This window comes from Drosophila serrata, unplaced genomic scaffold (genome assembly GCF_035046125.1).
Source record: "Drosophila serrata isolate PLE 108 unplaced genomic scaffold, ASM3504612v1 contig_240, whole genome shotgun sequence".
NCBI lineage: Eukaryota > Metazoa > Arthropoda > Insecta > Diptera > Drosophilidae > Drosophila > Drosophila serrata.
Window position 1 is genome coordinate 5,331,498 of NW_028257138.1, and position 15,143 is coordinate 5,346,640.

The 15,143-nt window shown below is 38.3% G+C and overlaps 2 protein-coding genes across 2 annotated transcripts in view; one reads left to right on the forward strand and one right to left on the reverse strand.

The window, feature by feature from the left end:
- Positions 1-15,143, forward strand: part of LOC110183455 (uncharacterized) — a 31,585-nt gene that overhangs the window by 8,860 nt on the left and 7,582 nt on the right. The window contains exon 2 of the mRNA XM_020951735.2: positions 4,583-4,774. Coding sequence (XP_020807394.2) covers positions 4,591-4,774 — 184 coding nt within the window. The 5' untranslated portion in view covers positions 4,583-4,590. The remainder of the gene's footprint in view (positions 1-4,582; positions 4,775-15,143) is intronic.
- LOC110183456 (uncharacterized) lies at positions 2,762-3,475 on the reverse strand. Its single transcript, XM_020951737.2, has 2 exons — positions 3,207-3,475; positions 2,762-3,148 (listed from the first exon to the last, which is right to left on the reverse strand). The coding sequence occupies exons 1-2, from the start codon at positions 3,220-3,222 to the stop codon at positions 2,925-2,927; spliced, it is 240 nt and encodes a 79-aa protein (XP_020807396.2). The 5' UTR covers positions 3,223-3,475; the 3' UTR covers positions 2,762-2,924.

The window sequence follows — 15,143 nt, forward strand, 5'->3', positions numbered from 1 at the left end:
AAAGACAAAGACATCCCAGTGGCCAATGCATTGAAAGAGGCTGCTTAACCAAGGCGAAAACTAAACAAGACGTCGGCAATTACTCTACACAATTCTGGCTGGGATTAGATGGATGCTCTTTTGAAATTTGGATTTATTATGGTTTGAAAACTAAATGGAAATATATTTTTAAGGGGTTCTTTAAAGTATATTTAATGTGTGATAGCAAGGGAATACCGTAAACTGAGGAAAGCTTATGGTAATTCTTGAAAAATGTGAATAAATATATAATTTAAAAAATATTTGATTTCATGTAAAGAAGTCCAGAAGTCTCTCTTAGTAAAACTTTAATAAAATTGTACCTTTTATGAATCTCTAATGACAAGCTCTTTAATATTTACTACCTAGATAAATAGATCGAAACAATATTGGTTTTAAAGTTTCTTAGAAAGTCAAGTTACCTTTCCCTCGAAAGAGTATAACCCAAACCTCGAAGTGAGGCAAAAATGAGCAAAGATGCCAGAACGTAACATTAAAATAAACGCGCACAGATAAATCTTCGGGCGGAAAAAGGGGGCAGTGTTCCCAAAGTGGTCCAAGTTCCCGTGTTGCCCCTGCCCCATCGAAACTCCACCCAATCCTGCAGCGAAAATGCAATCAAATGCCCGCGTTCCTGCCTGTGTGTCTGTGCGAATACGTGATGTCCAGCTCCAGTGGTCAGTCTGGGCGGGAATAGAGAGGAGGAAAGGGACTGGGACTGGGACTGGAACTGGGACTGGGACTGAGACTTGGACTGGGGGCATCTGCAAAATGCACGCACATCGCACATCCGTGAAATTCCTGAGTCGCCGCCAGTGCCAGTGCCCAGTGCCTTGCATTTACGTTGACGTTGCAATTACAACTGAACCCATGGTGGTGGAAAGGGCCAAGGGATCCCTGGATGGCAGTCTCAGTTAGTCCAAAGCCCTTTCCTTTCTTTGGCTCTCTGTTGCCCATTCTCACGATAAAGTCCAGTGCACTGGGGAAAACTTTCTAACTTACTTAACTTACATATAAAATACTTCCTAAAGAGAAAGGAAACAAACTTCAAGAAGCCGAAATATGTGTTACCCTTGCAGTGACCTATAGAATCATGGGTTTGAATCTGAAATCAATCATAACAATAATAATTTATTGATTAAGATTTTGATTTTTAACATAAATTTATAGATCTCTGGCAATCAAGAAAAAATCTATATGTTGATAGGTTCATTTTTTGGGTAAATCAAGGTTTTAAAATAATCATAACTAAGCCAAAATTGCATTAAATTTAACACGGAAAGCCTTTCTATGCTAGTCTTTATTAGGTTAACAAAGCTACATTCTTATTTTAAAGATATAATTTCAATTTTAAAGATGTAACCCCTTATAAAATTTTGAAAAAATTATGAAAATTTATTTTTTTACCAAACATGCCTAGATCAAAACAGCTGTTAATTCTGATCAAGAACATATATGATTTATAGGGTTGGAAATTACTCCTTCACTATTTTGCAAGCTTCTGACTGAAATTATAATACCCAGCAAGGGTAAAATAATGTAACAAAAGTTGGATCCAAAATCAAGATCAGTTTTGAAATTATCGTAAGGGTAAAAAATATAATATATGTATAAGATATAATTTTCATGCATAGGACTTACCGCAGTTGCTTCTTCTTCTTCTTTAATTAGACATCGATGGGTAGTATCAAAGTAGTCTTCTTCCAGGTTATCCAGATGCATTACTTGGGCCACGTCATATTTATTGGGTCGAAGTATCAAAGTAGTCTTCCTCCTAGTTATACAGATGATTATCAATGGCCACGTCATATTTATGGTGCCGAAAGGTAATCACTATCACTATCACTATCACTCGAGATGTAAACACTGCAGACGCCACGGACAGAATGAGGTCAGCGGAATAGCAGCGGCTCTATTTATAGTGTCCGAGCAAAGAGAGCAGAGAAAGTGAGAGCGGGAGAGAAAGGGGTATCTCTAGAGATGCAGAGGCAGCGATAACGATAGAGCTACTGAAAGAGGGAGCGAGAGAGAGCAAGAGAAAGAGAGAACGAGAGCCGGGCTTATCATATATGCATATAAAATTCTAAGGGGAGGCTTATTATTAATTAAAGTTATAATTTCTCTTTGAAGTATTTTTTAACTGATAAGGATGGAAAACTGTTTACTCTTATTTTGTAAAATATCAGACTGAAGGATATTTTTCCCTGTGTACCCCTCATTCTCAATTCCATTCCCGAGTCGCGTCTGCTGACCGGTGCCTGTTTACTGTGTGATTATTACAAGCAGCGGGGAAAATAACAGGCTTTCGCTTAGAGATGCCAGAAGCTGCTCCTCCTTGGGTCGACCAAGTGAGTTACTTAAGAGAGCTGCCTGCTCGCCACCGGCGTCTTCATTACAGAGCCACGTACTCCAGTCCAGTCCTGCATTCACAAAGCCCACTGAAGTGGCCCTCTCTAAGCCCTCGACATGGAGGACGTCCTTCCCGGGGCCAAAAAGGCTTTCTGCAGGGCCAACAAGTGGTTTGTCGCCGCATTGTGTATCAATACTCGACACACCACAAAGTCCATGATTATTCCCACCTCCTGCCATCGATATATGCATTTGAATGCGTCATCGAATTAATTGCAGAGTCTCCAAAGGGAAACGGCGATTAGTTATTCCATGGTCAAGTTTCCATGGCACCCATTGTCAGTGGTAAATTGTATGTCAATGCAAAAGGGGGATTAATTACAACAAATCGGTGTATCTTTTGACAAAGGGTTTAAGCTCTTCGGTTGTCTATAAGCCCAAGTTTACATTAATTTATTTGACAGTCACTTGGGCGCCAGCAGAATCTCACAAAATAATCTCAATGTATTTAAATCCCCTCAAGATCTAAAGCATCCACATTTAGGGTAAAATTCAGCTCAATAGAACTTGATGGGTATGGGTTTCTTGAGGGGTTTCCTGTCCAGAATGGAGAACTGCAGGCCCTCGGACTTGCCAAACCGGGTGACCTTATCGATTCTATAGGCCGCCGGTCCAGGACCGACTTTCTCATGCTTCTTGCTATCAATTCTCTGGCCGAAGGAGTATCGCGGTCCTTTTTGGCCAAAGCAGCTGGGCAGCATATAGGCTCCAGGTCCAGGTCCTGGTAAAAATACGCTACACAATTTAGCTTTCTTGGGGATTATATACCCACAACTTACCATAGCTATTCGACATTTTAGTGAAATATTTTGTTATATACTCGATTTTTGCTAATACCACTTCTAAAAGAAAAAAATAAATAAAAAGAAATACCAATTTTGGAAGCAAAGGAACTGTTATCTAAGCCAAGAGAGGCTGAACTGAGAAATGAAGTAAACCCAACTTGGCACATAAAAATCAAGGAAACTATGATTCTACATATCAGAACTTACTTTTATGTAATCATTATTCAACCGTAGTAACTGCTCCACAAATGTTTTAAAAAAGATTCCCACATATTTGATGCCCGCCAACTGATTGATTATTTATTTATTTATTGTGCATATTATTTGCAATCAGAGCTTAATTATCCGTAAATCAACACAGAGTAAAGAGGAGAGAGAGAGTAGAAACGCTACTCATGCTCATTAATTATTAACACCTAGGGCGTAAAAAATCATTAATTAACTTTTATGCACACGCCACACTAATTAATATTTAATTTGCCTCAAATTGTACAATATTTTTGCATTGTTCTATTCGTTTTACAGTTTCATCCGTATGCTAATAGCTTTATTATATTTATATATATATATATATATATATATGTATAACTATCTTTCATCTGGACAATTTGTGAATTAACATAAAGAACACGCCCCTTGACAGACAAGAGGTAATTTTATGCGATCGAAAGCTGGCGCTTTATCGAATTAAGCATCTCGCATACCGCATGTTACTACCAATAATATGTTAACCGTTAACCAAATTATGTTGACATGAAATATTCATGGCATATTTGACATAAATCACTTAACATAAAATGCTTAACATCTTTATTGTGTGTTTGGGAGAACGAACGAGTGTATTCAGTCGTTTGCGAAAACTTAATAAATGCAAATTATTTCGGTTTCGGCTGGCTGAAGCTTGAATTATTTAAATATATGGTCAATTCTTTTTTTTATTTTTTGTTTGAAAACACTTTAGTTATTATAATCTAAAAGCCAAAATGAAGCTAGGTTGAAATATGGCTAAAAATATATATGTATCGGAGAAGTGCCAAAACTCGTATTATCTCACTCACTTAACACACGTAATAATTTCATTAATTTGCATGAGTTTGAGTTTAAGTATTATTAAGCAGAAGTCTTTTTTCAATTAGTACTTTTAGTTACAGCTCGCCTTGACCCCTTGAACTCTTTCCTTTTTTCTCTCTTCTTTGGCTCAAACTTTTTCTCAGACATATTTTTTAATTTTCAAAGTTTTTTTGGCTGATGTAGCAGCAGGACTTGAGCATAAATTAGAAGAAAGGAAATCAATAAAACTATTTAAAGGGGACAAACTTAAAGTAATTTCATGGCTAATGTTCCGCTTTCCCATTTTCCCCATTTTCCAGCTCCAGAAATGCACAGAACAGAGAAGCATTCGGAAAACTCCCAGCTGAGCACAGATCTGCTGCAGATGTCCAGGAAAAAATGCAATAATAACCAGCAGAGACGAGGCCGTCGGAGGTGGGAACCCATCAGCCTTCTGACGCTTTTGGCTCTAACCATTTGCATGGCCCACACGTCGTTGGCTACTGTTGCCGGTAAGTGTTGCATTTCAGGCAAGAAACGACAAAAAAGCTAATAAAATTCCGTTATGAGGCAAGTGATTGGACAGGCAACAGGACGACATACATACACATTGCATATTGCAGACTCAGACACTGACACACACACATACAAGCCTCAATTAAAAGCACATCAATAACAGTCATTGCCCCCACCCACTCTGATCCTGGGAGATGTCCTTGCAATTGGCACTTGTCGCGCCATTTCGGCTTGAGGTTCTCCCTCTCTCTCCTCTCGGAGATTTCGGATTTTGATTTATTTAACAATTTAGCAACAAGATTGGCTATGTGTCGCAAGCTGTGACTGTGACATCCTTTCCTTTTTAAGCTTCTAGGACACTTTTTTCTACTCATTTTTGTGTTGAGAGCTGTACATAGCTATAGATAAAAAACACACAAATTGAATGTTGAACAAAAAATGGGGAAGATTAATTAAATTCAGGAAATAAGATAGCTCTTTAAACATAGATGGAAATGTAGTCAGTAATTCAGTCAGCAAAATGGGTATTAAATTTATATATTTTTAAAGACATCAAAACTAGTTTTATTTGGGTGTAATCAAATTATAAAACTTAACTAGATAATTTAAACTATCTTAATAATATTTATTATTAATTGTGACAGCTTCAAATATTCTTGCTTGCGATTTGCAGCACCTAAATAAACCCCAAATAAATTTATACAATCCTAATAAATAATAAACAAAGTTGTCACCTCAATTAGTTTACTCCCACGCTCTATTTTCCAAGTACTTGCATATCCTTTTCTGCTATTTTCCTATTCCCAAAGGACCTATCCACAAACCGCAGAGATGCCTCAAAGCCTGCAGTTGTGGAAGCGAAAACAACGAACCGAAAATAAACTTTTCGCTGCAGTTTATAGGGAAATTAACACTACTCCTCGCATGGCCCCAAGAGCGCTTCAAGCCAAAGCAAACATGGCCAGGACGGTGGTGATGGTGGGTTGTGGGTGAGAGCGGAAAAACAAAATGTTAGCCAGCTTGGCTCGCTTAAAAATCCAGCAGAGGCCAAAATTTGAAAAGCGCTTTAATCGCTAAGCTGCGTTTAGGCGTCAGATTTTGTGTTTCCCGACGGTTTGTTCGCGTTTCACGTTTACCCCCGAAGCCCCATATAGGGGTATTTGTGTGGGTGGCCATGTCCTTTTTGTCCTTTGTCTTTTACCAGCTGTTTAAACATTTTTGCTAACTCTGCCGTTGTTGTTTCAGTCAGGTTAATGAAGGGGAACTATTTGTCTATGAACAAGTTGTGCTAGAAAATTATTAATACAAAAGTTATTTAAATAAATCAATTTCTTGGAATGCCATTTGGAATATTATATTATTTTTAAGGGGTTTTTTTCTCTCTATCTATAAGATATTCTTAATGTATCACCAAGAATAAGAACACTTGTTTCTTGAGATCTACCAGGATTAGGCAAGTAATGAATCTCCTAAAACACTTATTTTATATTCTTAAAGCAATTTTGAAATTCTTAAAAAATATTCTCCAATAGAGAGTATCTTGTAGTCGACTATTCCAATTATTTTGTTGGTTTTTTCCGTCGCTCTGTGCCACAACGAGCCGCCAAATGAGGCATCATCATGAGGGAGGCAAGGAAGAGCGGCTGCGGAATCCCGGGGCTTCCCCGGACTGGCACTCGCGGAAGTGGCTGCTGTGGTTTTTCCATGTGTTTGCTTGGCAGCTGCAATTTTCGCTGGCCATTTTACACGTCCTCCCCCTTGGGATTTTTCCCCCACTCCCTCCCCTGCTGGCCACGTTCAAGTTCAGCGCTGTCCCAGCATAAAAAGTTGGAAAGATTCCTGACCACAAAAGAGCGGTATGTGGCCTAGTATGCATTTTTAAACAAACCCAGGCTCGCTTAAATGAGGATTTCAGGACTTGAATTAAAAAGGAGTTAGGCCCAACAAAAAAAAAAAACCCTACCTGCTTGTGCCTTCTGAACAATAGGGTCAAATTGATTTTGGTCAAACGGCACGAAATTAATTTTAATTTTTTATGTGCAACCTTTTTAATTTTCAATTAAGTGAGACACGGCCACGGATTGCCATAAAAGGTTTTAATTCGCAAGGAATACCTGTGAAGATAAAAAAGAAGAGAGTTGACCATTAAAATTCACTTACATTTCTGGATTTTATGTTTTCTTATTGATTTAATTCACTTTCGAATTTCTTTCAATTAAAAATCGGGTTGACAGAAGCAGAAAAAATAATAAACTTTCAACCGAAAACTAAAGCAGACATACCTTTAAGTAACCTTAAAATAACTGAAAAAAAACTAAGGTTTTCCGCCCACATAAAAAAGGACATAGAGTATTAAGGATAAAGAGGCTTTTTCTTTTTTAACAGGCTCGTTTTTATTAACCTGAAAATGGTGCTCGACCATAAACCAAAAGTCAAACCAGAAAATGGCACTCAAAGCCTTGTTAGGAGTGGAAAAACAAACCGAAAGACAAACAGAGGGTACAAGGGGACTACAATAAGAAATGGATGCATTCCGGGGATCCCCCTCCCCCCACCGTGTGTAGTTGAGGGAAATCTGGCCAAGCCAAATCAAACTAAGTCGTAGGGGAGAAAAAACCCTGTTGGTATTCCGTGTGCAGCTGCCATCCTGAGGCCCCAGGACAATTGCCAAGGTGAAAAGGGGGAAAACAGTGAAGGGAAAACAAAGGAAAGCACAGTATTCGACAGCATATAAAAATGAACTACAATTTTACAAATTTTAAGCACATTTCAGTTGCTGCGAAAAAGTCGTCAGAGTGCCACAAAAAAAATAAAGAAAAGAAAGGAAAAAAAGAAACCGATTTGCATATTTACACCCTGGCAAAGCATACATAACCTGCATACAATAAATCTTGTGACGTCTCGAGAGAAAGACGTCACGTAGCCAGAAGAGGATGGAGGAAAGCCAGAGATGCTGGGGATACGCTGCTCTTCCTGTTTCCTGCTCTCAAGTTCCTGTCCTTGCATAAGGTCCCTGCATCCTTCGTCGTCGGATTTGCTGCCACAGCCGCAGCCGCCTGACGGTGAAAAATTGTTGCCAGTTCGCATGAAAATTGTCAGAGTGCTATTACGAAAATGAAAAGAAAATCGAGCTCATCATGTGTTTTGTGTGTACTATATATAAAAATACAGATAATGAGAGCTACGAAAAAAATAAGCAGTAAATGCGGGCAAAGCACTGCATTTATATTCATGAGAAGTGTGCCACAAAAAAAAAGGAGAGTGTCTTTATAATAGTTTCGAGAATGGCTTAAATGGGACAGGTTACCGGGCCAAATGGGAGCTGTCATCAGGAGGGGAAAACGGAAGCTGCTTATAAATAGGAAAATGCATTTAGTTGGGGGGAAGAGGAATATAAAATACAATAAAAAATATGTGGGGTGCATATATAAGAGGGAACTGGGATTCTGGTAATTCATAAGTTTTACTCTGTTAAGCAAAAGAGGATATAAAATGGAATTTAAAAGGGGATTTCTTAATATTTTTAAAGCTTATTTAAATGATTAAATTAATGAACATTTCGCACTCTTTCTCTAGGAAATTTTAACCTAAATTTTACCACTTTTCCCCTTAAAATGTAATATCCTCTCGGATCTTGTTGTGTCCCCCTTTGTAATTCCAACAATTCCTTAGAAACTGATTGACTTTCGACCAGCCAGTGTCAGTCTCTGCTCTGGGACCACCACATCATGTGCTCCTATTAACTCGCATCCTGTGCAAGCCAGGGAAAACCCACATATTGTTACACTAAAAGCCGTCACGTGGAACGGGGTAAATGGATAAATAACGATATGTTTACAGATGGCACACACAGAGAACACACTGAATGTGTGGAGGGATAAGCGAAAAAAGGGCGGTGCTGAGGCGAATGTGTCGCTGATTTATATGCGAATTTTTATATGCACAGTTAAGGTGGTGGCACGTAGCAGGAACACTCCACAGGGAGACACGATCCAGCCCGGGAGACAACTCAACTCAACTCAACTCAACTCCTTGGGCGCTGGTTGCCTGTTGCCTCTGCAAACACATGTGGCGGCATCTCCGGCTGTCGTCTGAAGAATTTGTATGCAAACAAAACGGGACAAACAACAAGCGGCAAACAAACAGGCAACAGACAGACAGAGAGACAGACAGAGAGACACATGCACACACGACAATGTTTCTCTTGCTGTTTCCCCAACATCCGATCCGCGTGGGAATGGCAAACGTCTTCAAGGCGAAGCTGGCTGTGATTTTTTGCGACCCTTTATTTTATTTAATTTTCCCTCACAGCTTTAAGCTTGAAACTTGAAGCAACTTTAAGCAAAACGGCAAATAGCTGCTCATTTTTAATGCATACTTCATAAATCCTTGTCATAACTTTCTTGGCCAAGTTGAGTCTGCGGAGTCTTCTTCACCCATCTGCGCTTCGGGATATTGCGTATACGCAGCGTTGGTGCAATTTTACGGCGCATGGCCATGCCCCCTGAAACAGCGGCAACTATTTATCAGGCATTTATATGCAATGACAACCACTGGAGATCCATCAGGCATAATGCCATAATATTAGATCAGAAGTCATCAATAAAGACGAGAGATTAGGAAAACTTTAGTTTAGTAAAAAAAGGAACTCAAAGCTTTCCAAATAATAAAATACTAAAACTACCAAGTATGGAAATAAATAAGTAACTATCGTTCCTCAAATTGTATCCTTTATTCTTTTAATTACTCTTTAAATTTCATTTTATTTTATATAGAAACAACTTAAATCCCTTTCTTCCCTTTTATACTTACCAATACCCTTTTCCTTACACTACATAAATTATTATGGTCAAAAAGAAACTCCTAAATTTCCACCAGACAATTCAACTTCAATTAGCATTACCATAGGCCCAAGTCAGTTGGATTTTCTGCTCCCCTTTTTTCTCTCTTCGAAAAAAAGAAAAACTTTCCAGTAAACCGGAAATATTTTAATTTCCGTTTCTGCCTCTCCTTATTTTTGTGACTGTTGCCAGCTTTTAGGCGTCGGCGATTTTAATTGCCGAGTTTCTTGTTTTCGATTTAGCCATTAAATTAAAGTAAATACTTTAAGCGTTTGGCAAACAGCAAAAGCCAGAGGTCGCTGAATAAAATGCGAGAAGAACTCGGAAAGTGGCGCTAAAAAAAAAAAAATAAAATTTGCATAAAATGTTTTAATTCAGGCAATGGGAAAAGAGTAGTAGGATGTGGCACCCGCATTATGTCCAGCTTGACATTTTAAAGACAACAGCTGTCCCTGCCCCTTCCCTGGCGGCTTAATTGAATTGTTTAATGGAGTCTTACGACAACAGAACAGAGAAAAAATGTAAAAAAAAGGAAGCTGGAAGGCAAGGGAAAAATCAAAACAGCATAAAATAAAATGCGGGTCACAAAAGCAGATGCTTTTCCACCTTTTTCCGCGCCCGTTAATTTAACGCCACTTGGCAGTCGTAAAAAAACGCCAACAAATTGTCGCCTTTGGTCAAAAGGAAAGAAGTCCCACAAAAGAGGATAAAAAGCCGGAAAGAAAGGAAGAACAAAGAGCAAAAAAAAAAAAAATCGAAAAGCGACATGGTAAAGGTAAAACGGATACATTATGATCATCGTTATCAGGTCTCCAGCTGTTATCAGCTTATCGGGCCCGCCGACTGGCAGCGCATTCAATTTGCCATTTTATTAACCTGTCGGAGAGAAAAGAACTATGTAGCTTCCTCTAGGACTTCTTCTCTTTCCACCAAAACTTTTCCACAATGGCAAAAGTTAAATCTGTTCACATTATTCAAGCATTTACGTGGCTTAATCCTAGCCAAAAGTTTCCCCCCACAGCCATCAAGAATATTTTTTTCGTTTGTATTTTCTATAGATTTTCAATACAAACACCACGGGATAAACCATTGGGATTTGAAGCCGAAAAAAAAGAGGAAATATGTTATATATAAAAATACATATATTTTTGTAATTTAAAGTTCCGTCAGACTTTGGCGCCATAACTATGCCGAGTAGTCACGTCTGGCCATAAAAGCGAATATATACTTTTGGCATATGCAAACGGTAAAGAACTCCAACTCGTGCCTGGCATTTACTTACAAGTGTTCCACCAGGTAATTCTATAAAGTTTGGGCCATAACTTTGCCAGAAATTATTGGAACTAGATCGTTGAGAAGTTTATTTTCTGGTAGAGCCTTTTTTATTGGACTTCGTTGTAGATTTATTAGTGTTTCAAGAAGCTAAGGAGTTTTTAGGGAACTTCTGATAAGGTCTATAAAGAAATGGAAATGGTATTTCTTAATTTAAACTCGTATTTTACAAATCAAAAATATATTCATCAAAATTCTACTCTTTATAGCCCCTTTAAGAGCCCAGTCTTTAACACTGAAAGCCAACAATCAGGGTACCGGCCACAAATATAAAATACAAACTTTGGCAGCAACTCCGGCCCACAACTAACTGTCATAATACGTGCTTCAGATGCAACAATAAGAATAATAATTCGGGGGGCAGGATACTGTGTGTAAGGACAACAAACCTCAGACAGGACAAACAGAGAAACAGAGCTTCGAACTTCGACTTGACTTCGATGGCAGGTCAAATGGGTAACAACAACAGGAGCAACAGCAGCAGCAGCAGAAAATCTGGCAAAACTTACTGCCGAAAACTTGTGTGTAAAATTGTGTGTGAAATCGGAAAATTAGTCCCCAAGGAAGTTCATCGAAAAAAAAAATGGTGAGGAGTGGAGAAAGACCGAATATGAACTGGCACATATTTCTGTACCAGGAAGGGGGGGCTTAAAGCGGCTTTAAGTGGTCAAGAGCGGAATACAGGAATTGGTTGTTGGTCCTAGTCCTGGTCCTGGAACCCCTGACTCGACATAGTCCGTTGTGGGAAGTCGGATGAGTTTTGCGGATTGCTGGTCATGTAATTGTGGGTTCTTGGTTCTGGGCTCTGAGCTCTGGGTTTCTGGTGTTTCCCCCTTGGCTGTTGTTGTTTGCTTTTGCCTCTAACGAAACTGTTGCTGTTTTGATAGGGTTTAGGGCGGAATAGACCAGAACAGCAAGGTTGCCTTTTTGGGGTTGAATCATCGTCATTGGCTAATGCATAAGCCAAGAAAGGTAGTTAATTGGGTGTTTACTATGAACTTTAAGTAGGGAAATAGTAAAGGGAATGCAAGTAAAGTTTTGCTCATAATAGACTAATAATTTGATTTATCTAAGCTTTATAAATTAAGTTTCTAAGATGATAAAATATGTTTAAAAATTTAAATATATTCCCCATTACCTCTACCTTCTATTAAACTCAAATTAACATCATAATATTACCTCATCTAAACCCAATTAAATGTACAAATAATACCCCATAAAACCACGACAATTATCGAGAAAATCTCTAATCAAAATATGACCCACATAAGGCCCCACCGCTAAGATCTTATCAAAATAAACCAAAGAAACTTGAAATGAGAGGGAAACGAGGAGGGGCAAACATGTAACAGAAAACCTATGCTGTAACGATCGGCCAATTGTTAAAGCCAGAAAGAAGGCCAACTGCCAGCTGCCACTTGAGCGTATAAACATCATCCTCTTTTGGCCTAATGCGAAAGGCAAACACAATGGCCCAAAACCGAGACCGAGACTCACACACGTGCCGGCCAGCAGCAGTAGCAGCAGCAACTTCTAAAATGAAAAGTGTTAAAAAACTTTTACTTTCGACGGATGGCCGGCCTAGAGACTGGAAGCCGGCATGTAAATTAGCTTTTAAAGACCAACAAAAACAAAAACAACAACGGATTGTGAGAAGACCTGGCCAACAAGTGGCGCGAACTGGGCTCTGTCGGCGAGCTGCGGGTAATTATATTGTGGTCACGTTCCGGCGGGGCATCTGTTTTATGGAGTGTTACACTTTAACGCCAATCTCAACTCTATTTTTATTTTTCCTCTTTTTTTTTTGTTTCAGAAGAAAGGGATAGGGCTTATGACAAAAAGCTAAGCAAATTGAATAAAGCTTAAGACCAGCATTTGGTTACAACAAACGAGGAGTTGGCTTTGACTTTGACTTTGGCAAGGGCTTTGATCTAAGAGTGTCGGTTATGCAACCAACAAATGCAATCTTTAATTTATTTTAACCACCAACATGGCTTATGAGCAATATGGTACTAAAGCCTAAAATTGTATCTTTAAGACAATGCCAATACTGATTACAGCCATGAATTTGAGAGGGTTAAAGCCATGCTGCATAACTTTAAAGTACCCTGTAGGCCTGAAATATGTACTTTGTGTGATTAATTCCTGTAAAATTTAATAGTTTATTATTATTAATACATTGACCACAAGTTAATCTTAAATTAGACTACCATTGATGTTTCCTTAACCAAGATTTAATCAGTTTATTACATTGAAATTACAAACAAAAGATGTCTTAATTAGAATTGATTAGGATTTTCATCTAAGTAGTGTAGTGATTCATCTTTATTTAGCTGACATCTGATTGGTCAAAAGTAATTATGGGCCATTGAATTTGCCTACTGAAATAAATCCCAGGGTGTAATCTATGGCATTGTGAAATGTATCTGCCAATGTGTGATGCCAGTGCACATGCCGATATGTGATTACACAAATTGCCACAATTAGGCCTGGCTCCATCTCCCTGGGCTTACCGGGGGGAGAATCCTGTGTCCAAGCTCGGCCCTAATGACAGTCGGATGAGGCGACGAAGGGCGGTGGTCACTGTGTCCTCCTCCTACAGCTCCCACTGTCATTATTAATTTAAATAGCCGCTTCGAACATAGATGGAATGGGGATTACTACAGTTGGTTACGATATGCAAACACGCAAATGCTTTACGGCTGGTACTTTGGTTCTGTGAATTACAATGTTACTATTGCATTTCACACGTCCGCCCTGATAATTTGATAAGGCCCTCAGCTTAGCACATGCTGCAAGCTTTTCAGATACTTTACATTACTTACATTGTAGTAACAAAGATACTACCTGAACTGGATATTACATGACAGACAAACAGGTGTTTGCCACTTGGGTTTTAGTAATCATTTGTGTAAACTAATTTAATGTTTATTCTATTGGTTTACTCAGCGATTTGTTATTTTTAATGTAATCAAGAAGGTGGAGAATAATATACATTTAAATAATAAAACAGAAATCAACAGCTGAAAGGGAAATTTACCTATAATTTATTTTCAACTTTTCCTTTTGCTTTGATTTTTATTGCTTCAAGTACTTATTGTTCTCGATTATGCAACTTATAATTATTTTCAACACTTTAGATTAGTTTTTGAGGTCATAACAAAGTTTTGCCAGCTTTGAACTTAAGTTTCCCCATAGAAGCAAAGTTAAACTTAACCAAATTGGCTGGAATGCATAATATATTCAATATATTCATTATTTCCCTTAAGCCATATGTTGTTCCTCTCCATGCGGATTAAATTGTTAAACTTTTGATTGGTTTCACCTCCTGGCTTTGTGCATATCACCTGCCATTTAACCATATAATTTGTTGTCTCAGATATTTACCTTCCATTTTTTTTCGCGATGAGTTTGTTGTTTTGAGACAAAGGCCTCTCTCTCTGGGCGTCGCCTCATTTATCATCTTTGTCCAGAAGCGGGAGAACATGGCCAGAACCGAGGGCAGAACACTTGAAAAGCTCATTTGTTGTCATTTGTCCGCTTGTCAGCCCCCCCTCCCCCTGGCCTACCCCTCTGCCTTATTTTGATTGTTTTTATTATTGTTTTTGCTTTCGTTTTGAATGGCATTTAAGCGTCGATTTGAAATCGCATTCACAACTGCCTGACTTACGCGCTGCTGGTTTCTCGGTTTCCGCTGAAATTCCCCATGGAAACAATGGAATTATCATGGATGGGGATTCGGTAGTATATATCTATATATATATATAATGCTGTCTATAAGCATGACGGCATATTCTTGTTACCAATTTGGAGTTTAGTTTTTGTGACATGCAAGCGGAGACGATCGGATTGCCAGCTAGTAAAATAAATAATATAATATTATATCTTATAATAATGACTTACCAACTCATAATTTATGCGAATTCATAGTCACAATGTTTGCCTAATTAATGGTTGGAGATGTTTATAATATATTGACAAGATGCTTATATTTTTATTATAATAATTATAAGAATACCTAAAATCTAGCAAGGGTGGTTGCTGTATTTGATACTGAATTTAATATTTAAAATTTCGATATATAAATCCAAATTTTTACATTGCAATTTGTATGCAAATTTAGTTAAGAACCCCCAGCATTTATTTTCTGTAACTTTCCATCAAAACACTTTTCTTAGGCTTTATTAATATG